The sequence below is a fragment of the Pocillopora damicornis genome, chromosome 7 (assembly GCF_964200805.1).
Source record: "Pocillopora damicornis chromosome 7, jaPocDami1.2, whole genome shotgun sequence".
Classification (NCBI taxonomy): domain Eukaryota; kingdom Metazoa; phylum Cnidaria; class Anthozoa; order Scleractinia; family Pocilloporidae; genus Pocillopora; species Pocillopora damicornis.
Window position 1 is genome coordinate 11,141,733 of NC_142676.1, and position 25,289 is coordinate 11,167,021.

At 37.1% G+C, this 25,289-nt stretch overlaps 3 protein-coding genes across 6 annotated transcripts; 2 read left to right on the forward strand and 1 right to left on the reverse strand.

The window, feature by feature from the left end:
- Positions 1-4,283: 4,283 nt before the first annotated feature.
- On the forward strand, positions 4,284-7,003 carry LOC149042555 (zinc finger FYVE domain-containing protein 1-like). Its single transcript, XM_089213611.1, has 5 exons — positions 4,284-4,321; positions 4,996-5,113; positions 5,565-5,627; positions 6,088-6,221; positions 6,601-7,003. Exons 1-5 carry the CDS (start codon positions 4,284-4,286, stop codon positions 7,001-7,003), a joined length of 756 nt encoding a protein of 251 aa, XP_089069737.1.
- Positions 7,004-7,706: 703 nt separating this feature from the next.
- On the reverse strand, positions 7,707-13,278 carry LOC149042556 (uncharacterized). 3 transcript variants are annotated; one of them, XM_089213109.1, is made up of 5 exons: positions 12,984-13,278; positions 12,282-12,559; positions 11,828-11,942; positions 9,550-11,157; positions 8,413-8,702 (listed from the first exon to the last, which is right to left on the reverse strand). In XM_089213109.1, exons 1-4 carry the CDS (start codon positions 13,054-13,056, stop codon positions 10,958-10,960), a joined length of 666 nt encoding a protein of 221 aa, XP_089069235.1. In that variant the 5' UTR covers positions 13,057-13,278; the 3' UTR covers positions 8,413-8,702; positions 9,550-10,957. The 3 variants fall into 3 exon arrangements, with proteins under 3 accessions (XP_089069237.1, XP_089069235.1, XP_089069236.1); XM_089213110.1 differs by lacking the exons at positions 8,413-8,702; positions 9,550-11,157 and having other exon boundaries at positions 11,828-11,940; XM_089213111.1 differs by lacking the exons at positions 11,828-11,942; positions 12,282-12,559; positions 12,984-13,278 and having other exon boundaries at positions 7,707-8,702; positions 9,550-10,959.
- Positions 13,279-17,603: 4,325 nt separating this feature from the next.
- LOC149042557 (uncharacterized) lies at positions 17,604-24,288 on the forward strand. 2 transcript variants are annotated; one of them, XM_089213069.1, is made up of 9 exons: positions 17,604-18,504; positions 19,270-19,504; positions 19,793-19,901; positions 20,145-20,248; positions 20,583-20,698; positions 21,471-21,544; positions 21,906-22,180; positions 22,287-22,577; positions 24,207-24,288. In XM_089213069.1, exons 1-8 carry the CDS (start codon positions 17,809-17,811, stop codon positions 22,505-22,507), a joined length of 1,830 nt encoding a protein of 609 aa, XP_089069195.1. In that variant the 5' UTR covers positions 17,604-17,808; the 3' UTR covers positions 22,508-22,577; positions 24,207-24,288. The 2 variants fall into 2 exon arrangements, with proteins under 2 accessions (XP_089069195.1, XP_089069194.1); XM_089213068.1 differs by lacking the exon at positions 24,207-24,288 and adding an exon at positions 23,308-23,705 and having other exon boundaries at positions 22,287-22,927.
- The last annotated feature ends 1,001 nt before the right edge of the window (positions 24,289-25,289 follow it).

Sequence of the window (25,289 nt, forward strand, 5' to 3'; positions counted from 1 at the left end):
AGGTCGTGCAGAGTAAATATTCCAACTCGTGTTACGTTCAGATAACGAAACTCTTCTTTTGAAAACAGAAGTTGTTCAAAGGACCGTATCATAGGAGGCCACCCCAGTTCCAAACCTTTTATTCCTTATTCCTATCAAATAATTGCGGTTTAAATTTTCCTTGGGCAGCAAAACTTTTTTAGTCGTGTTTTCGATAGCCTATCTTACAAACTATGCCCCTCATTTGTTGCGGGATTTTGCTGCGTTCATCTTATAATTTTGTGAAAGACCCATTAAGAATTGAATTGAATTGGTTTAGTGTTTGAGTATTTGACGTTCTGTGTGAGATCTATACAAAATATTTGCGGACTTTTCTCGTCATTGTGTGAGCTAACATTTTAAGGCATAGTTTTAGTCTTCATTTATATTTATTTCGGCCATTAACATCGATCTTTTGGACTCAAATTCCGACAGGATGGGTTTTATGAAATAAAAAACTTGTTAATTATTGAAATTGTTTTTTCTTCAGACAGTTGGTCGTTTTTCTACAAAGTAAGGAGATCTTCCCGGAAGATGCAAATTAGGAAATATTATAAAACGACTTTGATAATAAGAACATAACAAATTCTTAAACGCATTGCCTATACATTAAACTTTACTAAGACAACTCTTTTCCCAGTAATGTCTCAACGACTCAACTGAGTGTTGATATAGTGAGAGCGTTTCGATAATATTAACCGTTGGTAGCAAAATAATGCGGCCGTTAGGCGTAGAATTGATCGAACTGGAAGATGTTAACCGTAATTACCATTAATATCCAACACAGACTACGATGTTTGGGCAAAACAGTTTATTGACTAGGAGAACGAGATGCTGGCGCTAAAAATCAATGAACAAAACCCGTAAGGCTGCTATGGTCGGGAAAGCGTTGAATTGCCCGAAACTGGCTGAGCGACAGAGCGATCTAAAACCCGATACACTGAAACAGTTAAGACTAACTGATCAGGGGCGTGTTCTCTACGGTAATTACCTATCATCAGCCAGGGTGATCATTGTACCACTCCGTAAACAAAGTTAACTGTAAAAGTTCAATGTTTTAAATTTGGCAAAAAGAAATTAAATAGTAGCTTTAACAAAGCCAAAAATTTAACCATCAGCTATAAAAGCCATCACCCTACTGAGACCTACTGGTAAACAAAGTTATACGTTATGGCAAAAATTAGAAAAATCTTATCCGAAAACAATTTGCGATACAGGCAGCCCAAGCTTCAGCTGTAAGATGATCATGTTGTGAAATAACAGTCATGACGAAATTATAAGGTTTTGTATGGGAGTATTAACGACTGCACCAGGGAATACAAAAATAAGTCAAATTCTCAACAAAAATACCTCAACTTACTTCCGCAGTGTATCGCTTGATATCTGGCCGCTTACTGCATTGAAAAGAACCCATTTTAGCGAGTTATCCATTTTGAGGTCTTCTACGTACATACGAAAAGTTTCTTAATGGGTTCCCTTCAACGTAGTAAGCGGTAGGATAACAAGCGATGCACTGTGGAAAAAAAGGTGATTTATTTTAATTGAGAATTTGACTCACTTTTTCATTCCTTAAAGCGGTCGTAAATATTCCCGGACAAAATCATATAACTTGGGCATTACTTTTTCTTCGGAAGATGATCATCTCACAGCTAGAGCTTGGCCAACTGAGGTTCGCGACTAATAATATGGAGATCAAACGGAAATTGGAAGACATGAACGATGATTTATGCAGGAAACTATAGTGGTCATCCGTTAGGAGTGATAACTCCAGCATATAGGATTGGGGTCAATTTCCACGTCTTATTCCTAGGGCATTTGCGCTCTACCGTGAGACGAACTATTTGATATTCTGCTGATCGTGTTTTGGCCGGCTTGTTATAAATGTAAACAATTATCTCTTAAAAAACTTTGAATATATGATTATCATTACTGAGGAGTATCAGCATAGGGAAACTATTCCTCGTGTTGCCGCATGCACCCAAAGTAATGATGAAACCAGGCACTTTTCCTCTATCTTTGATACAATCGATACCAACTTGATTTGTTCAATTACATTGGACATGTATGTTCAACGTCTGTGCTACCGCACAAAAAAAATTGATGTAATTTCAAGGAAAACAGCTTTCGACAAGCGGTAGCTTAAAGTTTGGAAGAACCTACTCACCCCGCTTATTGACCAGCATCTCAATGTTCAGTAACAACGAAATCGAATGCTTTGAAAGACCGTTTAGAACATGGGTTCTAAATAGCTTTTAATCTGAGGCACATTAAGGAAAGCTGAAAAAAAAAGTTAATGATAAATATATTTTAGCGCAACCGAAAAAATTAAATGATAGCCGTGAAATGGCCAAAAATTTAAATGTTTGGCGTAAAGAGCCATCACCCCAAGTTAGACTGGTTTAAAAAAATGGTCGGATGCAAAAATTCTCAAATTAATTTTTTTCAAAAAAATGAACAAATTTGAAATAGGGACGAGAATGGTGATGAAAATTAACATTCAGCAGACAATGCAAACAAAGTTTGGTTCAAAACAGAGGCCCCAAGAAAGTGCGTGGAAATGCGATTTACAAATACTTTTTCTTAACACTCACTGCTATAAATATTTCCGGTGAAATATTTGTACAATGTGACTGATGTAAGATTACACAAACTGATTGAAATTTACTTTACATTCAAACGGTATAGTTGATTGTATGAAGATGAAAAATAGGTCTCGTATACAAGATATCTAATCGCTTGAAGATGTAATCGTTTTGGAATAAATTGAGACATAGTAGATCTACACTCGAGTCTACACATTTCATGTGTTTCCATTGTCTTATCGAAAGTTTCTAGAAAGTTGGAAAAAAAATATCAGACTTTGTGCCTCGTCAGCTGGTTGTCAGTAACTTTACTTAAGATCATATGACATAATAAGAACAAGAACTCAGTAATTTTACAAAGGATCATACGATATGGCCAGAACGATAGGTGGCCGCTAGTATTTCACTAACGCTCACATCATCTACAATGAGATCGCTCACCCTCAGTACTTTCACTGGACTATTACAATTACTTATTTTCATTCTTTAAAAACACGTTTGCATTATTAATTCGTTGGATATTGTTCGTCACCCTTCCATCAACCGAGACCTGATTTTTTGATCGCATAACCATTACTATTTAAAAACACTGGGCAAAATGCCAAATTTTAGCGCCAATTAAGTAAAATTAAACAGCTATTGAACCCAAAGACAAATTTAAGCCATGCTTTGAAGCTGTAATTTTGATAAACATTCAATACTCACAAAGTGTACTTGCATTTGATATTTACGTTTGAGATTCAAACTTTTCATACAACATTCAAATTCGAGATTTACAGTCAGGATTGTATGTGCATGATTTTCTTTGGAGACTTGCATTGAGCATTTATTATGTTGACTTAAATTCGCGAGTGTTGTGAAGCTTTAAAGAGCAAGGAAGTGTTGTAAAATTCTCTCAATTTCTTCCAATTCCAGTTGATGTGTATCCCTGGTATATGCATATGGAAATTAGCGATGGATCTGTGCCCTTTAATAACCTAGGGGAGTATTGCGAGTTTAATGAGTTTCTCCACATTGCTCTTTCAGTCAAGCCAACTGAAATCTGGTCGCATCATTTATCATATCAGCTGTTTAGAAGCAGAAACCTATTGTAATCATTTTCATAACGCACTCTTCCTGTTACAATTTATCTGAGTTTAGCACAGACGGGTTATGTAATTATTTAGGAATTTGGAAACACTGGTAATCACTCTAAGAAAAATAGCGGCATTCTAAATTTTAAAAAAGGTGTCGTCGGGACGTGTAAGGTGCTCAAGACAACTGCGTGAACTTCAGGGACCGCATGGATAAGAGTGCTCTATTTGCTGTGCAACACTAGTTGCTACTATTTAGTTGTGTCTATTATTTGAGACGTTATCCTGACATGGGAAAATATGATTTTATTTAGAATTCGTAACTATTAATAGATCGAAAACATGCAAGACCTCTTGTAAACGCTGGAATTCATTAGCAAATTTCTCTAGACACGTTCAGTGTCCTTTATTCTGTTCATATCTCCCCTCTAACTTGCTCTGCTTTAAAAAAAAATGGATTCCATGTTACCGTGCACCTTTTCAATAACAAATCATAGCATGCACTACACAAGGTGCATCTGAGTGAATCACTGATGTTTCATTAAATCTACCATTGAACGGACCCACGACGACTTTGAATCTACTTTTTCTACGTAATAAAGAAGCAAAAATGGTCAGTGGTGACGCTATCTATTCGTCTGTCTTCCAGTAGATCACTAGTAAGAAGTAATAAACTACATTTTGTAAACTTCTTCAAGAATAGTGTGACTAGAAAAATTGTCACCATCTGCTTAATATCATGTTTGACTGGCCCACTTGCTAGGAACCAACACTTTCATGCAACGAGACAAACATACTTTCGATGATTCTTTCCTTTTTTTATTTTTGTTTCGCGAGAACACTTCAGCTGAAAATCATTGCAAGAACAAAGACCCTTATCAAAATGATGGTACCCCCACAGCTAACTGTTTTCTTTATCCTACTGTTTTTACAAGTTTGAGGTACTCAACAGGTGATCGTTAAACCTTTTTGTCGATTTCTTGAGACCTTCCATTCAGCAACAAAAATAAAACTCTGTATTTATAGGAAGCCAAACTAGTCTGGTTCTTATGGAAACATGCGCCAGCATTCAATTCCTTAAGTCAGCAGATTTACAAGTCATACCTTTTGACCCCTAAGACTAACTAGCAGCTAATTCTTCAAGGTCATGCAAAGAAACAAAATGACTCCCAATAAGGGAGCTCTTTTAAAACAAATTCTCCATGCCAGTACTATTTAATTTGCAGAGAACAACATGAATAATATGCATGCTGATGTTAGGGTGTAAAGGGTTCAATTAGTTTTCACTGTAATCTCAGATTCACTAAACCTGTTATCGGCAGATATGTTCTGGAGTGCCCAGGATGTGGTGTAATCTATCGTAGCCGTCAGAACTGGTTTGGAAATAAATACCCAGTTAAGACTGTGGTCCGGACTGAGCTTCGCCATGCATGGCCTGGGGTGAGGTTTAATGCCCGACTACTGAAGATAAATCCAGCCACTTTTTTCCCAATAATTCATGAAAATCTGTGACATTGCTTACAGAAACAGACTCTTAATTTGTATTTGAGTAATATAATACACTTCCTATTGGTTTATCAGCGTAATAACCATGCAGTATGTTGGGAGAACACATGAAAAATTAGTAAATCACAAACCGGAGGCAAGTGATTGATAAACTTTTCTAGTGTTCACAACATCCCAAGAGGGTTATTAGGGCAGTAAAGCAATAAAAGGTGTGGGCTATCCCTTTTATAGAATGAAGTTGAAACAAAACAATATATTTCAGTTTTCTATGAGTTTTAACTGGACAAGTATAATAAATGAAAGGTTTTTGACCAACAAGCTCCAGCCATTTCATGAAGAAAATAGTCTTTTGCATCTTTTATTGTAACACACTTTTTGTATTCAGCAAGTTTTTGCGAAGCTGGATGGTGGCCATGCGGCCAGACGGTTTTTGGATCATTCCAGCCATGTAACTGACGCAGTTAGCAATCTCGGTACTCCTTCCAGTCAGGCAGTGACCAACTGGATCACAGACAGAGTGGCTCCAGATTAATGGGTCGCAAATTCTGAAATAACAGTAAGTTTAAAAAAACTTGGCTCAGTTTGTAGTGAACTGCCTCTACATTGTAGTCATACACGATGAAGTTTAAGGCTCAAAATGAAGAAAAAAAAAAGAAAGACAAAAAAACAAAATATAAATATGAATAAAAAAAAATAAAGAAACCCTTTACAGTGGCCAATTTACATTATTGACTCAGTCGATAAAACCAAATTATCATGTAATACCTCTTCATTGACGCAGTGCCACAGCTTCATTTATGAGAAAATTACCCTCTCTATTCATCAAATTTTGGTTGGAACAAATTTAAAAGTCAAATTAGTCAAAAAATGTCCTAACTTCTTCTTCTGTCTTATTTCTTATCTTTTAGGCTTGTCAGGTATGCCGTCAAATATTCAGCGACGGGAAGACTAAGCACCACTGTCGCGCCTGTGGAGGTGGGGCTGTGATGCATGTTCAACCAATAAGAAACCTGTACCAGAACGAGGCTGGGGTGAGTAACAAGTGAGAGTGTGTGATTGCTGTTTTGGAAAAACGTCAACTGTGGAGGCTCAGCCTCAACCCACATGTGACTTAAAGGAAGGTTGTCATTTGAAATAAATTAACAGTAAAACACTAATCCAGAACTTTAACTCCCAGAAGTGATTAACATTTAACTTCGCTCTATGATATCCATACATTATCAAGCAAGTAGATAATGAGAGTACTCAAACTTATCAGCCAAATGTTTTTATCTTGACCTGCCACCAAACTCTTGTAATCAATTTAGAGAGAAATTTGTCGCAGCTAGAGGGGATTAACACTTAGATCGTGAGGTGCAGGGCTAAGCTTGATTGTGAGTTCTCCTCAATATTAAATACCTATTTTGTGCTCTTTTGAACAGTGATCTATCGGATGCTCTAGAAGAGGAATCTCCTCAAGAAATTGTGCACCCGGAAGACGTCCAAAGTCTGTATTCTGAAAACCCTTTGGGACCAGTAGCAGCCAGAATTGTAATAGAGGTTGTTCAGTCCGCTGTGGGTGTTTTAAAAAGAGCAATTGTTTACCCTAAGGGGTTCATCACAGATGCAGCAAGGCCAGGATACTGGGTACTAGACTGTCAAATTTTAGCCTGTAATTGTTGCCAAACTGAATTCAAGGTAAGTGATACCAAACATCACTGCCGAGCCTGTGGTATGGGTGTTTGCAGCAACTGTTCAGAACGTAGGAGACCTGTGACTTTAAGAGGCTGGGATCACCCAGTCAGAGTTTGTGACCAGTGTGCTGCTAAAAAAGGACAGCTTTAGGTCAATTTGTTTTCAGTGAGAAGCCATTCATGAGAAACTTCCAGCTTATTGGCCCTTCATGATCAGGTTTTTACTAATACTCCAACTTCATGAGGTTTACATGAAAATTATTACTTCATGGCCTTGCATGGAGATAGAGAGCATCATCAGTGGCTGTGAGATCAAGTGTGATTTAAGTCCATGGCATCCTTTGCTTGAGGTCTTTTAAACCAAACCAGAGTATTTTGAAAGCTCTTTATTTTAGAGCAATAAAAACTAACAACAAGGTTATCACAGGGCTTGTCAGACCTATGAATAATAACCCAAAGAGGCAATGGACTCTCAAATTGAACACATGCAAACTGTCGGCTATGCAAGAAAATGCTCACAAATGAGTAATTTCTCTTAACAGAATCAATAAATCAATAATAAATCCCGTTGGGTGGTATGCCAATCTATTGCAAGGTTAGTCCTTTACGCCCTAAAATCAGTATGCATATTCTCCACACTGTTCTCTATGTGATATCCGAAAGGGTAAATAAAGTTGTAGAGTGGAAAGAGCGTGGAAAAGAGGGCACCTATGCAAAACGGGCGATGTAGTGGAGAGACAAGATTACATTAGTTACGGAAGATTGTTATATCTTAGCAGGAAGTCCAAGGTAGTTATTGATAAGTCCAGAACTGTGCATCTACATCTCACTGAAAGCAACGAAAGACAGTACCCGAACAAACTAGTCTACTTTATTAAAGTATCGTTTTAATTTTCATTTAGGCCACAAAGCATAACTATTCTTTTCCAATCGATCCTTTTAAAGATATTAACGACACAAATTAGGGTCGAAACGCAGTGGGGAGAGATTTTGACCCGTCCACCTCTTCCCCTTATGTTACACCTTCTGAAATTGTGGGATAATATTAGAAAAAAAGTTATCTGCTAATGATATTCTCTACGACACAGTAAGCGAGTTGGACAACTCTGTTATCAGACTATTTGCATGCTATTTTATATGCCGTTTTACATGAAAGAATGTTTGAACTCTCAAATTTACCTTTGTAGACTTAATAGAAAGAATGGCCAGAGATTGATCCAGGGTAAAACTAAAGTTACGCGCAGATATAAGTCCATATCCGAGGGGTTGCGCTTGAAACAGGCAAATCTGTATAGAAACAATTTAACTTAATATTATTTTTTTAGTCATATTTATTGCACCAAGATGTATCCCATGACTTTGATGTGTTTGTCTCCATTATCTGGATTAGCCACGGCCTCGTTACCACACGTGTTTGAATCGTCATGGTGACCTCCTGTGCCAAGTCCGATCCTTGAGTCGCACGAGTCACACTCATTCTCGTTGTTGCCAACAATACCAATTCTGGCTTTAGAAGCTTGAATGTGACTACAAACGACATTGAACCCTTCTTTGTTGCATTTGTACTGTAGTGAGCCTTGCGAACCAATCAACCCTTTCCACACGTCACGACCCAGTGAGGTGGCGCGGTATTGGCCATCAGCGATCAGTGAGTACAGAGAGTCAGCCTGCTTGTGGATGACAATGAACCTGAGCTGTTGGTGGATCTTCATACCGAGACAGATCCTGGAGAAGGATGTGTTCCAGTAGGTGGGTAGCTTTGATTCTTGTCAGTCGAACCCAGTCTCTCCTCCGGGAAGATTGTATCCTTGGTAATTTATCCAGTAATCCGCCTTATAATGGAAGGTGGTCTGATATAAATGAGCAATTAATTTTTTTTATTTACTCAGAATTAATGGATATTTTCTGTCGAAGTCCTGTCGTGTATCTGCATTTATTGATCCATTACTCATTTGTTTTACCGTTGAATTGACCTTGGTATTTTCGACATCATGTCGTAATTACCAACATCAATTATATCCAATAATACCCGGCGCCGTAGATCATTGCATGACATATGTATCTAGTTATAAGGAGCTTTTCTTTGTTTTCATTTGCACGCCAATCAAGACTCATTGAAATGATAATCATTTGTGAAGTGAATGAAGGATGATAGACGTTGCTATTCTTTAACGAAATTCAGATCTCTTTGCATATAGAAAAAAATTTGAGTGTGGTTGTGTCACGATAAAATCATTGGCAAGTAAAATGGCACTCAATGTTCTACAGTCCTCCAAGAATCCTTCTCTACCTATCCCCCACCCTTCCCGCTGTTTAGGGGATGAGCAATGACAGCTCTTTAAATCAGTGTAATATCTACACATCAATTAACTGGTGTGGAACTTTAACTCAGATAAGATATGTTCTTTGTTCCGAACAGCCTTTAACCGAATCATGATCGTAATGCTGTGTATTTCTTATCTAGCTGTTACATAATAATTGAGACAAATATGATAGCATATATTTATAAATTCTTTTTCATCCTTTTTCAACAGTCACTACACACAATAAGTCCTGAACGAAGTCTGTACTTTATGTATTACCTTCTGGATGAAAAACAAATGGCATACATAAGTAACATGCACTTTTTTTTAACTTGCAACGTTTTGAAAGAGAGCGGGTTTATACACGAGATAATTAGTTAGCTAAAGTATGCACCTCACTGCCGGCAATCTTCATGACTGGCGTCCATCCTCCTTCTCCACACCCAAAATTTCCCATGTGACAGAAAACGGACAATGGTTGGGAGTCAACAAGAAGGGTAACCACACCACTCACATTGGATCTTTCGAATCAAAATTTTAAAAAAATACAATTAATAGTGAAAACAATGATGGTGAAATAAAACTTGAGCTTATAAAATAACTATCATAGCTACAACGGTGGCAATGAAGATGATAATGGGAAAGATACAGAGTGATAATAATGATAATGATTCAACCAATAAGCAAAGGAAAAATTGATCCTTCAGACGTCAATATCTGCGAAATATAAGCACCAGCCTTCATAACAACAATGCTCGGCTATTTGTCCTGGAATCAAGCAGGTGTCCGAGGGCAAAGGATATTTTTCACTTCTTCTGTGTTGACAGTAATGCACTCCACTGAAATGAATCAAGGTTTAAAGGAGGACTTTCTCCGCCGTGATGGGCTTCAACTATTATGCGGGCAAGTGCAATATTTGATGTACTATGAATATAATATCGAAAATTAATTCTACTTGCATGTCATGAATTTCTCTACACGAGGAAGCTCCTGCAAGAAGTTTAAAAATACCGTTGATTAGAAGAAACTGCAAACTTGTTTTAGCTCCATCTTAATCCATCATTGGGAAACTATATTGACTGCACTCTGACTGATTGGAAGAAGAATTTTATCCTGTTTCAAGCTCTGCTTTTTGGCTGGAAAGAGTTCTCAGTTTTCATTCACTTTATTTGGTGGCATGTATGTTTTATATATTTTCTTCAAATTAATCATTGATAAGAAACAGCGTCGGGAGAGGATCGATCGTTGTTATCTTAATAAAAAATGGATACTTTCATCCAGTTTTTAAAGGTTCTACCTTATTGAAGACTTACCAAGCTTATTACTAGTTGTGTTTGCAAAACAATTAAATTTTTTTTTAGGCATTTAGTTTCAAATCTGGCTGATAATAGTGACAGTATAAGCTGCAACAGATGCCACCTTGTATCTCGTATTTTATGATTTTACTCGAAGAGAACTGTCGAACGATTAAGAATCATCGATGAATGTGGTTCAGAGGCACTTACCAATTGCAAAAAAAGAAAAAAAGGAGATGAATAAAAGTTTTAAGCTAATAAGCAATTACTGGGTGAGGTTGAGTATGATATCTGGAATTATCAACACCGAGATCTGAGTTGTCTTCTGAAGCCAAAGGACGAGGGAGATCACGCAGACACAGACACAACGTGTCATGAATCGTGATTTCATGCGAAAACCGAATTCGATACTTTCTCCTTACAAGGATTTGCAAACGTTTTAAAACACTAGACGAAAGAGGGACTTAGAAACTTATAAGGGTTACAAGGCTCAGTACAAGAGTAGTGCTATCGCCGATGTGTCAAAATTCTTACTAAGACTTTTAACCAGCTGATTTCCTCTATATTTCGACCCCAACGTTTACCTTTACATTCTCTTCCATTTCCAGTGAATCCAGGTTTACATGTACAGTTGTAAGACCCTTTGGTATTGTTGCAAAACGCATCAGAGCTGCATTTGTACAGCTCACGAACACATTCGTTGATGTCTAAGGGAAAAAAAATAAACAAATAAATGAAAACAAAATTATCATACCCCTTCCCCCCAAAAAAAAATAAAAATAAAAAGCACCAACGACTGTATACACAACAATAATTGGGTAGGCCTCCTTCACATACTGTTCTTAATGTGGTTAACGTATTTTTTGTTTTCTCGTGATCATTATACGTCATTTTTGCTTTGTACAAAGTGAAAAAAAAAACATTCAAAATGAATCGATCAACAGCCTCCTTGTAAGTCACAAGCAGTATTGATGAGTTGCGAAACAGTCATATATTCTCTCTTTTTTAATCCGGAAAGTTCTACAGGTGGCTAATTATCTTTTTGTTTGTCTTTGTGGTTAATTAATTTTACTATTGTTTCTTCCCACTTTCGGTGTAGCTCGGAAGAAGCGATGTGAAGACCTAATAAGGAGAAGGGAGATGACGAAAAGAAATGCCAAAAAACCAAAAGTTCGCCATTGAGTTAGGTTGGTGAAGAAACCACAACAAAGGTCTGTTGTTGTTCGATTCTTACGGACTAGTAAGAGAGCTTTAAGCTACATGAGGATAGAAAAAGCTCTTTTATTCTTCGAGACCCGATTAAAAAGCGTGGTAAAGTTTTTCCTTGTTGTTGTTAAACTAAAGGCCTCAAGATATCAACATTGAAGTTGTGTTTACCTCTTTCGCAAAATGGACCCTCAAATCCAGCGGTACAAAGACACCGATAACCTTTGTTAGTAAATCCGCTCTGACAAGTGGCATTGTTCTGACAAGGATTTTGAACACAATTGCTCTAAAAGAAAAAACAAACCGTTGTCATTGTCATTATCATTATCATCATTATAATCATTTTCAACAACTAATAGTCAACCGCACCGCTACCATCATCAATATTGTCATCGTTATCCTTGTTATCATAGTTGTTCTTCTATTTCTATATTTCTCCAATAACTTTGAAATGCTTTCTCTTTGAGGAGATTCTGGTGAAGAGCACAGGCTCAGTATTACCGCTAATGTCTTGAAAGAGGGAAAGAAACTCAAGTTCGTAGTTAAAGGTGAACACGAGACTCAGAGTTTTAAAAAGAAAAACAAAATAAACCACTCTTACTCTTAAATTGAAAGTTAAGTTTACCTCAGCTGCGTGATAAGAATACATCTCTTGGTCTATCAACTTTTTTTCGTGTCCTTCATGTGTAGCATTGTTCAGTTCACATTTATGATATCCATTTCCATCTCCCCGTGTATAAAGATTAATGCTGACACAGTCGGGCTCCATATAACACAAGTTTTCACAGAACCTGGAAACTGTTATTTCTACGGTGCGAATTGTGTGGTTTATAAGGCGTTTCCCTTCAAATACTTTCTCAGGCCCAAACTCCAAATTACGACACTGGTCTGCGATGCAGACGTCTTTGAAATGGAAATAATAATACATTAAACGTAACGTCATTGCTTATGATGATATATTAAGAATTTCGGAAAACTTGGTAGGTGACAATTCATTATCAATTGTATTAGACTTGAATTTTTTTCTTCGTATATTTTATTTCTACAAGAAAAGGCAGAAGTTTAGTCGTCGTGTTTCGCTTTGTAGAATTCTTACTTAATTAATGCACATTCGTACACGAAAATGTCATACTTCTTCAAAGCACTATCTGTGCGTTGATAACTGAATATTTTAACGACGATTCTTCAGTTAATATAGGTGGATAAAGCTAATTTTCTGACTTCATGACGAATTCTTATTATTGAATTAAACGCTTCCTAAAAAAAAAAAACCAATACACGAACCAAAGGTAAACATGAATTGGATGTAAGTCATACTGAAACTAACCTTGTGATCTGACAGCCCTTTGTATCATAAAGCAGAGCTCCAATAAGAGAAGGGAGACAGAAACAGAATACATGATACAGAAAACGATTAGAAAAGTTCTAGTCAAGAAACGAATTCTTTACTTAATATTACATATCATGACAGGGGAAGTTTGAAACAATGGAAATTAGGCTGTCGCCGGTTAAATCAATAGCAGTCAAATTATTTCGCATGTCATCTTTTGTGCCTTAGTTTCTACCAGTAAAAAAATGTTTGTTTAGAATGCTGCTCGGTTTAGCAATAATTTGCCTGTCAATTGCCATAATTAAGTTTTGTCACATCATTCTGTGGCCTGACATGCTATCATGAAAAATTCATATATAACAGTTATAATTATGCAGCAGTGTAAAACGTCACCAAATTCACTTCCACGATCCCTTATGTCCATACTGTCGTCCCATTTTAGGAATGATAAATGAAATTTTTTAAATGATAAGCACACTGATATTTAAACCGTCTGTGCTGAATTAGGATAAATTGGACCTGAAGAATTGTTTTAGGTCACGAACCTTCCTACAATTTTGTATTCATAACAAAATCGATAAGACCGGTAAAGCTCGCAAAAGTTCTGTGTCATAATGTAATTGACTAAATTGGTTCGCCGTTAAAAATGCGTGCGTTAAATAAATGGATAGATGTAAACATAGTTTGTGAAAATGAAGAATTCATTTGATGGTTTGCTGGGTTATCGTTTTTACACATGCACAACAGCAGGCATGCTGAAACTTTGGCAAATTATCATGCAACCACTGTTTATTCTGGTGGTGGTAAGAACTTCCTGTGTGTCATGATATTCGTGATGGATAAGTTTTGATTATCATGGAACCTTGTTACAAGCTAAGTCAGCCAATTAACCTCCGCGACATCTTTCATATCCATATTTCTGTCAATATTTCCGTCTTCCTCTTTTGTTTGCTGAAAGATATGTACAACAGCTGATATTGTGATGCTTTGTTAAATTACCTTAACGATGTTTATTTTGGTTCTCTGGTAAGAACTTCCTGTGAATCATGTTCCTTCTCCATGATTTACTGCTCCCGTCTGGCAATAAAAGCAATTGGAGGCAATGAATCAGCAGAAATTCATTTTCACAAGTTCAAATTAGCTTTGATTTATACACAAGTTTAAAACTTTTCGCTTGATATACACTGATACACGGTCTGACCTCTTATCTTCATTATCAAAAACTGGAATGATGTTGTACTATAAATTGCTGACTTTTTCTTGTAATGATAATTTTTAGTCTTAGGAGGGAAAAGTCCAACTTCGTAAGCCCTAAGCTTTTTTTTATCAATTTAATTATCAAAACAAGAACCTCTTTTGGACTCTAAAAGCAAACGTTCACTTATCGATAAGAAGCTTTAGCGAACGAATTTGATGAAGTAAGTCCATTATATTCCGATTTTGTAACGAGTAGGAAGACAAAAAAAGAAATAAAAAGGTGGGTTTTCAATGAGGAGAATCAGTTGACTTTTCTTTCTATTAGTGGAAGTCTTTTGGCATACTTTCAATGTATTTACATTACTTCGTGTTTTCCATCTAAAAATACAAATGTTTTCAAAATAATGTGCTCATGTTTCTTAATTTGTTTTGATCACTTTTATAATTAGAGAGGTTATTTATATTGCTTCCGAGTTAAAGGCAAATAGAGCGACAAACCTGTCTCCTTCAACCTGTATTGTTGTTGTTGTTAGAAAAACAAACACAGTTTGATTACAGTTCATTGGGCATTTTTGAACATCGATTTCAATGAAACAAAAAGAGAAGGGTAGAAGCTATTATCCATTAAAAAGAATAAATCTTTTTCCAAATAAAGAAACCATTTGAACCCTAACAAACTTTGAATCCAGACTCATTTGACCTCAGTCTCTCGCAACCATCGATTTCCAGTAAAAGGACGAATTTTTTAAGTTCAGGGTAAAATTGATGTAGTTAGTCTTTAAAATTCTGGTGCAAGTCCTAGTTGCCATCCTAGTCACTACCCTTTATTAATATCATTACCTGCAATGAACAAAATCAAAAATGCATCAGCATTTTGAAGAAACGAATATTTTTAGCTATTCGTAGAAATGTTTTTACTAGCAACGAACATTCTGAAATTTTCAAAAACAGTGCATATCATAAATTTGTTTGACCGCTTTATTATTATTATTAATATTATTATTATTATTATCATTACTAATTTTTTCTGTTTATTCATTTATTTATGGAACAATCATTATCGTAAATTAAAAATATATCAAGCAGGAATCAATAGCATAAACCAGGTAAGAGAAGGGGCCTTCACATAGTTTTAAGAGGTACCGTAGGAAGCGGGGAATTGAGGGAATTAAAAAAAAACAAAAAATAACAACAAAACGGAATCTGAAGCTACGGTGACGAAGCAGTCCACTATAAGTGTGAAACAGGAGTTTTAAACAATACAGTTCACGAAAAAATCGTCTAAAAGATTCCATTTAGGTTCGATAGTCTAACTTTCGAACTTTCGTGGGCCATTTCATATCACTGATTTGGCTGAGATTTGGCATGAAGTCTTGTTTTAGGGTCCTAATTACGAAATTGATATAAGAATGTTCCAATTATTTTTTCTTACAAAGAAAACTGGAAATCGCACTTGGTCTGCCCATACTTGCCCGCCAATATGGCGGATCGAAGGTGATCTTTGACTTCAACTCGAGTTCTATCGTAAAGATTCCTCAACATTTCGTGATATTCATAAATATATCTTCCCCTCCTTTTAATACTTATTACAAAAAATATGGCAAATATCTGGTGTTAACAAAATTTTATCCCAACGTTGTAAGGTCGTTTCAGGCCGCTTTGAACCATGAGAAAATTTATCCCAACTTAATAACCTAATATCTCCAATGTTGCCTCGACTCAGACGTTACCATTAGTTATGACCAATGTTTGTTCATAGGTGAACAGATTTCATGAATAAAAAATGGAGAAAACGTCTCTGTCGAGGAAAAAAATGTATCAGCCCTTAATGACCTAGCTATGTTTAGGACCTGGTCCTAAGAGTTCCTAGATCAATTCCCCGATCAGAAGGAAACGGTTTAAATATACCTTTCGTTCAGATCGTTTCCTAGTAATTTGGAACCATCTTGGGTAATGTCGAGTAGCACAGCGTAAGCACAAACAGTGTAGCGTTGCGTGAAATAGCTCAGTGTAATATAGAATGGTACAGCGTACATACAAACAGTGCAGCGTTGCGTGAAATGGCTCAGCGTAATGTCGAATGCTACAGCGTACACACAAATGGTGTAGCGCTGCGTGAAATGGCTCAGCTTAATGTCGAATAACTTTGTAGTACATCAGACGCTCTATCTCAACATTAAATTGCTTAGCATTACACGAAATATTTCGATGTTGTGGCGAATCGTCGAGCTTGCTTGTGGCATGACATGTAGGCTATCTCGCCGAAACCACCAAAAATACAAACCGCAAATGGAACAGTGATCTGCTGGGGAGCATGACGTCAGCGAATGTGAAGAGTGTCGTGAAACCATCACATGGTGTAGTTGCTGAGTTGAAAAGTCTTCGCTTCGCCCTGCCGTAAAGCAGAGCCAATTCAGTGAGTTTCTCTATTTTTACCCTCGCCGATATTGCATTTATTCGTTATCGTTCATGAAAGCGTTAATTAAAATAGCAACGAGACTGGATTCTACCACGGTTTGCCGGCCTCCTGGTTTACCACAGTTTGCACGCGTTGGTAAGCCTGAATGTTTATAGTATTAAGTAGTGTTAAGACATGCATTAAATGTCGATTGCCGAGTTCTCTTTTCTTTTCTGACTCGCGCTGACTTTTCAATGAGAGTTTAACTGCAAAGGCTCTTTGAACATTGTAGGAATACATGAGAAGTTGGATTTTGTGTGTGCCTTGGACGCCATGGTAAGTAAAACTGATATCCTTGATCTGTTTTGACATTTTTCAATCAAACATGTAGTTTTTGCCAAAACAACCTTTTTTCCGAGTTGGTTTTATCGTCCACACACCAATTAAAAGCATTCCGATATCACTCAGTTTGATTGAAAAATCAAAATCTAGAGGAGCCAACGCTCTATTTTGTCATGCACACTTTATTTTGGTTTGCCCAAAATTTCTAATTTTGTCGGCGCCGCAAACTCAAGCTAATTTTAGGTCATTGAGATCATTTTAGGTCGTTTTAGGTCATTCCTTGTTTTAGGAACTACCACATTTATCATGTCTGATAAAACATGTTGGTTTCATTGAGCTGAAGCATTAGAAAAGTTATCGTTTCTAACAAAAAGCTAGACTTTTTATTACAGTGATTATTTTCCCTTTTTATTTCCAATAGAATGATGTTAGTCAGGCATGAGAAGACACAAGTGCTTTGCACTGTAAGTATTAAGCCCGCTGGGCTCGTCTTTTTCAGGTGTGATAATCCCAAAGTTAATTTGATTTAATCTCATTAAATATGTCATGGGCCGACTAGCTTAAATTATCAACACTCTCGAGTTAGCAGCTGGATAATGTTACTATGTCGATATTCGAATGTCATGGTTTTTGCCCGCCTATCTTTTCTTTGCAGTTTCGTATTTCAAACGCGTGATTCAGTAGCAGTAGAGATGGCACCTAGGAAGGATTTCTCGCCCTTCACTCCGGTCATCAGCCCTGAATTAAGTCCACAATTGACTTGGTTCATTCTAAGTTCGAAAGTTTGTGGATCAACGCCGACGCAATACTTTAAGCGGTCGCCTGTTGTCGCCAGTTTTCCAAGCGATTTTCAAAGAATCGACAGTGCCCACATTCGGCTGCTAGATGGCCACCATTACTCGAACAACGGAAATTGTCTGTTCCTCGTTTGGGTTGATAACCACTCTGCTTCGCCGTTCTTCTTCAGAAAGCTCTGAGTTCATTTTGCAGCTGAGAGATTGGCTGAACTCAGTATATCTCAGTAAAATGTCTATCGACGAAGAAAATGAAGGCCAAGCAAACAAAGAACGTCCACGTGCTTCACGATGCTTGGAAATGCCAACGACACCAACGAACAAGACATCATCTGTGGCCATGACACCCCCAAACAGTGGAAACTCGCAAAGAGCTGAAAAAAAGAATGTTTCCCCAAATCTAAATGAGATCAGCGAAAAGGAAGATTTAGATACTCCAGAAAAGGTGCTGTTGATGAAGCAGCGAAGCAGTCGCGTCATCAAGGACGTGCATGACGTGTGCGAAAGAAACAGGGAAAGATTGGCGATGGTGCTTTCGAACATGTGCGCATTTGGCGACCCAGAGGCGAAGGCCATCGTCAATGAAATTGTCGAAGAGATGGCTGTAAAAAGGGGAGTAAAGAGGAGTGTGGAAGAGCTAGTTGGCGACGACACAATGTCGAAGTACGTGGCGTGCCTGAGAGTTCCTGATTGGAAGCTTGTCCTTTTCCAGGCGATGGCGAGAGTTTCTTCGAAAACGTGGCAATCCGTGATAAACATCACAGGGCTCAGATGGGGTAAGACGGGGGTAAGATGTTTAGTTACGTTGGTCTTACGTCGGTATATTAATATTCATACTTGGCGCCCCGGCTAAGGGAATAAATTAAGAACAAAAAAAGAACTATTCCATCGCGAGCCTCAATGTTTATAGCAGCTCTTTCTTTTGTTTTATTCAGTTATTCTCGTAAGCGAAGCCTAGTACAGGAAAAGATAAGCAGGCTTTTTTTATTACTTAAGCGGGCGTTTTACTCAACTGCGTCTTCAAAATTACCCTATGTCTGTTTTCCAGAGCAATTTGAGCCAGTGGTAAGCTCTTTTTCAGCTGGTGAAATATGCTGAAAGCCGGCTCTTAGTGACAAACCCTGGACCATTAATATAGAAGGTCATCGCCCTACTTCCTTTTCCTTTTTCCCGTGAAATTCTGTTGATAGATGCTGTTTGAACTGGTAGAGCTTTATTCATCAAGAACTTAAAAATATATATGAGGAAAATAAGCGGTGCTTTAACGGTAAAAGTAGTACTTTAACTCATTTTTTCAAATTTGAAGAACATAGGGCTGGCAAAGTGATAAAAGTTTCTCATAAAATGGTCACAAAGACCCTTGCTGACTGTAGCAATGTTACTGTTACAGGTCAAAATTATCTTCAAGGGAAGATTTTTTAACCTACAGAGGTTGATTCTCTGTTTCCTTTGTTTCTTAGGACTAGTAGGAGACAAAGGTAACAAAGAATCAACCTAGATTAAAAAGTTTAATCTTTGCTTTTTATCACCTTGCTTTCTATTATTTTCTTAGAAATCCTCTCACATGCCTCTCCTCCTCAACTTAAACCAGATCAAGGCAGCTAAGAAGATGGTTTTTGGAGCTTGTAAGGAGTATATGGGGGTTAAGAAGGTGGCTCCTCCTATACAAGGTTTCTCTGTGAATTTGAGTTCTGTTGTGGAGTTAATCGTAAGGGAACAAAGGCTGCACCAGCTGTCTTCACATGCTTTGCGACTGATGATGAAGCTTGATGGGAGACCATTTTGGGGTAAAATTATGTGATAATGCATGCTGTCTCTGCAGTTTTGTCTGTAAATTATTTTATTATTATTGTTATAAAAGGTCGTTCCCCACGTATGATAATCATCCACATATTTTTTTTGTGTGTGTGTGTTGTACTTCCAAATCAAAATAACTATAACTGTTAAATTTTTTTGGCCTTGCAAGCAGTTCTTTGTATGGAAGGTGGTCATTATAATAATGTGTAAGGTGAAATGGGTTGGTGAAGGGTGCAGTTTTTGTCTTGACTAATTTAGTGTAAAAAATTGTTTTGCAGGTAGAGCTCAGGTGTTGTTTGGAATTGTTCCCTGTGATGGTGCTGTATATAGCCAGCAAAGTGCAAAATCAGTCTACCCATTGACAATTGCCAACTGTAAAGAAGACAGGTTTGTGAATTGCAACTTGCTTGAACTCTTTACTACCTTCTGGCTAGAATATGCTTTTTTATATATGCATTTAACTTAAATAACACAATGACAGATTTTTGTAAGCCCCACTCAGTTGCAATATCACCAGGTCATGCATCCACTCTGAGATCTAAGTGGATTGATATCAATATCCCTAATTTGGCTTTAATGCACTAAATATAACAATGACTGTATAGATTTTTGGTTTTTGTTTGTTGACAGAGACAACCTCAAGATTCTTTTTGAGGACATCAACCACCAGAAGAAAATATTAAAGGAAAAAGGAATGACAGTTGATGGTAGACATTACACCATTGAATTTCTGGGTAAGAATCAATGTTAGTCTTGGAATTTGCTTTAAAAGTTAACTTCTTGTTCATGATACTATTTATAGCAATTTATTGTGTTTCTACCCAGTTGGTAGTCTGACTAGAACTAGATTGAAGCAGTAGTCAAACTATAGTAAATTAAGAGTTTTTTTTATATTGTAAAACATGTTCAAGGTTTAACTGCAGCAGCAAGAAATAAAACCTGGAATTTATTACTATTTTAAGTCAGAAATTGATTTGACTACCCTTTTCTTTAGATACATTAGAGATTAATTTCCTGGAAAGTTTAGCATGTTAACTTTTGCTTTCCCATTTCTGTTATCAAACTTAGTTGTACTGGACTACAAGACCTTGGTACTTCTTTTGGTGAAGAAGACAAATGCTTCATTCATGTTAGGTGGTAGAGGTGTCAGTGTCGAGTTCTGTTTCATCTGCAATGCTATCAGGGTAAAGTACTCAAATGATATAGAAATTAGTATGGGGCAACTGCAACTTGTGCTGTTAAAGTTGAGGTACATAAAAGTGCTGCATCACTTCATCAACTTTTTTTACAGTGATTTCAGATGACTTTGATCTTTGCCAATATTTGGGAAAATAATTAGTGAGTGATAGAAACATCAAGTAGCTTTAATTCAGTCAAAAAAAGTTGTAAAGTACTTCTCTAAAGGTCATTCTGCTTTAAAACATTTAAAAATCACTGAAAGTATGAATACATGTACTGTAAAAAGAACAGGGCTCACACAGAGTCATAAATTCTTGGAAAAGTCTAGATTTTCCAGACCTGGAAAGAGTCTTGAAATTGAAGATAATGTCTAGAAAAATAGTTCAAGGCCGGGGGTTTTTTTTATAGCTACAAAAAGTGCTTAATAAGTTCATTTTTTTTCTCCTGTGGTCAATTCAATCTCGCCTGTAGCTAAGACATTCAATCACAGAATGAGAAGTTTCACAATTGCACCATGGTTGTTGTACATTTGCAGTGCATCATGAAAGAAGCTTGGTTTCTGCATTTTTCAAGATCTCTATTGATCACCTATTTGACCATCTTCAGTCTGGAAAAATAAATTGATGTTTTGGAAAAAAGGTCTGGGAAAAGTCTTGAATTTTGGATCTAAAAATCTGCATGAACTCTGAAGAAGATAATCGGAAGCATGATAAATGTGTAGTTCTATCTGAAATTATAATATTATATATTATTTGATAGTGTGCCTGTTTTTGTCAGGGTTGCAAATGCCATGATGTTGCTCCAGATGAGACATGCCTGGATTGCCTCAGAAGCAAATGCAACATAGGAAGGTGTGTAGGCATTTGATCATTGTCATATTAAATTACATTCAAACACATAAAGGGGATTTTCTTACTGTTACATAACAAAATGAATTTTGTAAGCCATGGGGAAATGACTTGTACTAAAGCATGAACTGAAATTAAGTGTATAGTTTGGGGGTTTTTTTTTAAATTGTTGCTAGTAAACTAAAATCCTCATTCAGGATCTTTTGCCAAACTTGGAAGGTTGCCAAAAATTGTTTTCATACTGTCAGGAAAGGAGTACTCATAGTATGGTAATTGAAAAAGAAAAAGAAAAACATTTTTAGAGAAAAACATAAAATAATTCATTGCTTCAGAAAATCAATCATTCTTTGAAATTGTCTTGTAGATCAACTGGTATACGAGATGATCTGGTTTTTCTTTTGGACGAAGAGCTTTGCAACATTCAACTTTGTGCTCTCCATATGGAGATGCGCAACACTGAACAGTTGTTGGCATCCATTGGTCTTCTTGCATACAGGGTAGATTCCCTAGCAGGGGCCAATGCTGCCTTGAAAAACTATGGCCCAGAGTCATTTCATGGTGATCGCATCTCAGTAAAGAAGAAGTCAGATCAACAGTCTGCTATTACAAAGCAGAATATCCATGTCAGTTCAATGTCTGGTAAGACATTTCCTAAAATAATGTTTTCAAGAGATGTTTTCCATAGGTCTTAGGTAAAATCTTTTTTTTTTCTTTTTTAATTTGCTCTCATGCTGTTGTGTTTCAGGTCCAACAGAACGGGAAATCCTTCAACACCTTGAAGAAATTGTAGAACTTGCCCTACCACTGGATAAATTCAAGAAGCCGTATGAAGATGTGAACACGGCAAAAAATTTGATCCTTAACAGAGTTACATTTTACCAGGCTCGTGTTGATGTTAGTAAGAAGCAACTATTATTTTTATACTTGCAACTTGATTTAACATCTTGTAGTCAAGTTCACTGGTAATGTGTATTCATTGAGTTCATACAGCGTCCAGACGATCCGTCGGAGTGCGCTTTAGGAATCAAATACCTCTGTGAGTATTTCTTTAATTGCTACAGTCTCCTATGTAATTTGCCCATCTTATGACTAATTCCATCACACAGCAGCTTGAAATTAATGGAGCTCCATTAACTGAAAGCTACTGCATGTAGGAATATAGGTGAGCTCAGGATTGAAGTGTGAACCATTGTTTAATTTTAGCATGTCTGATTCTGTTAGTTAACACACCTTAAAGTGTAGAGTAACACAGAATTTTCTATAGTTAAAGATCCATAGGTGCAGTGTAACCCAGTGTTTAATTTAGTTCAAGGTAACTAACATAGGCTGCACTTTAGGTGGTACACCCATGGGTGCAGTGTAACCCAGTGTTTAATTTAGTTAAAGGTAACTGTTATGATATGCAAAAAAAACCTTCCGGACATCAACGTTTGCTTTTTCTTTCTTATGTAACTCTCAACTGTTATGTAACTTTCTGGACTGGTTATGTAATCACTTCGGACTACTCACGTGTCAGTTCTCGGGTTACACGAAAAAAAACATATTTTATAATAAGAGAGTCGCTATCGCGTTGTTGTTGTTTCGTTAGCTCTAAAGGTAACCTGCCTCTCAAGTGATTAAAGTTTGTGTTCAAAGAAGCTTACTGGACTCAGACTCACTATCTTGCTCTCTCGCGTCTTAAAGGACAAAACTGTAACTAACATAGGCTGCACTTAAGGTGGCACACCCATGGGTGCAGTGTAACCCAGTGTCTTATTTAGTTAAAGGTAACTAACATAGGCTGCACTTTAGGTGGCACACCCATGGGTGCAATGTAACCCAGTGTCTCATTTAGTGAAAGGTAACTAACATAGACTGCACTTTAGGTGGCACACCCATGGGTGCAGTGTAACCCAGTGTCTTATTTAGTTAAAGGTAACTAACATAGGCTGCACTTTAGGTGGCACACCCATGGGTGCAGTGTAACCCAGTGTCTTATTTAGTTGAAGGTAACTAACATAGGCTGCACTTTAGGTGGCACACCCATGGGTGCAGTGTAACCCAGTGTTTTATTTAGTTAAAGGTAACTACTGTAGGCTGCACTTTAGGTGGCACACCCATAGGTGCAGTGTAACCCAGTGTTTTCTTTAGTAAACGGTAACTAACATAGGCTGCACTCTAGGTGGCACACCCATGGGTGCAGTGTAACCTAGTGTTTTATTCAGTTAAAGGTAATTAACATAGGCTGCACTGTAGGTGGCACACCCATAGGTGCAGTATAACCCAGTGTTTTCTTTAGTAAACGGTAACTAACATAGGCTGCACTTTAGGTGGCACACCCATGGGTGCAGTATAACCTAGTGTTGTATTTAGTAAAGGTAACTTCCTTTGGCTGCACTTAAGGTGGCACACCCATGGGTGCTGTGTAACCCAGTGTCTTATTTAGTTAAAGGTAATTAACATAGGCTGCACTTTAGGTGGCACATCCATGGGTGCAGTGTAACCCAGTGTTGCTAATGAAAGACTGTAACCCAGTTCAGTTTTTTCTAGAAAGTGCTGTCTTTTAAGTAGCATAAAGACATGCAGACATTCTCTTTAAGACAATGAAATTGGTGTGAGGGAACATTTCTTCAAGTAGTATGGTAGCACAATGTTATGTAATTAATGCATTTTTCCAAATGTTTAGTACTTTTCAGAAGCTTTAAGCAAGGGCACTTTTGTAAGAGATTTTGGTACACATACTGAGATAGTTGATTTGGAATGCTCAGGTTTGTAGAACAACAGTAGTAATAACACTTTGTTTTTTCTTTGGTTACAAGTTCTGATTTTTTCTTTCACCGGCTAAAGAAGGTTTACCATACTATAATATGACTTTATTGAGTGTTTTATGCTGAAATAAAAAAAATTTTGGAAAATGAGTTTGGAAAATATTAAAATAATTAAACTTATTGCTAATGATGAGCTTAGGAGCTGGTACCTTAAAGGTTAGTGTGGGGCTAAAAGAAAGCAGCAGAGAGGAGGTATATATGGCAACCCTGGAAGTGGGAACCACCCCTCAAGCAGCCCACTTACTGACACCATCACACTGAGAAAGTTCAGTGGAGATATTTATTGATGATAATACTTACCTTAAAAGAATACTTACAATACTGCCTGCCACTCAGATGATCAGCAAGCAATTATTGCGAAGTTAATACGATACAATGAGCAAGCAAGGCAACAATGCAAATGCAGCGTTAGCCACAAACACAAAGGAGACCCAGCAAAAACCCTAAGGGCTGCCACAGAGGTCATTTACTGCAAAGGCAGAGACCACTGACTAGCTTTGCTCCAGTTTAACTTTGCCTAAATGATATTAAGCCACATCAAAAGGAGCTTTTTGTTTTTAATTCCTCAAAAATATTTACCCATGGAAAACAAAATGTTTACTTGCAACAGTTATTTGAATGATGTGATAACATATAGGGCCTCTCATTACAGTCTTTCTCAGGTCTTATTCAGTTTTTTGGCTATTTTGCAGATATTAAAGCTGACATGGAGTCTCGCCTTGTTCAGTGGCAAGGCAAGTTGGATGAGCTACATGTCTTTTTCAAGAAGTTCTGCAAGTCACGCATAAAGTCACTATTCACTATTCACTATTGTTTTTCTTGCGTTAGATCTGCTTTTTTCGATTCGATTGCACTTTGACTATTTTTGTACCGCTACTCCTCTTGCGTTATATTTATTTAAATGAGCAATTTTTAAAAGACAGAAAATGTCCTTCTTTCAA

Coding starts and splice junctions, on each gene's coding strand:
- LOC149042556 (XM_089213109.1), bottom strand. CDS start 13,056: ATGTATTCTGTTTCTGTCTCCCTTCTCTTATTGGAGCTCTGCTTTATG. Junction 11,943..12,281: donor ATTCTTATCACGCAGCTGAG/GTAAACTTAACT, acceptor TTTTTCTTTTAG/AGCAATTGTGTTCAAAATCC. Junction 11,158..11,827: donor GGGTCCATTTTGCGAAAGAG/GTAAACACAACT, acceptor TTTTTCCCTTAG/ACATCAACGAATGTGTTCGT.
- LOC149042555 (XM_089213611.1), top strand. CDS start 4,284: ATGGTCAGTGGTGACGCTATCTATTCGTCTGTCTTCCA. Junction 4,322..4,995: donor ATCTATTCGTCTGTCTTCCA/GTAGATCACTAG, acceptor TGTTATCGGCAG/ATATGTTCTGGAGTGCCCAG. Junction 5,114..5,564: donor TTCGCCATGCATGGCCTGGG/GTGAGGTTTAAT, acceptor TTTTGTATTCAG/CAAGTTTTTGCGAAGCTGGA.
- LOC149042557 (XM_089213069.1), top strand. CDS start 17,809: ATGGCCACCATTACTCGAACAACGGAAATTGTCTGTTCCTCGTTTGGG. Junction 20,249..20,582: donor TTACACCATTGAATTTCTGG/GTAAGAATCAAT, acceptor TATCAAACTTAG/TTGTACTGGACTACAAGACC. Junction 22,181..22,286: donor CCATGTCAGTTCAATGTCTG/GTAAGACATTTC, acceptor GTTGTGTTTCAG/GTCCAACAGAACGGGAAATC.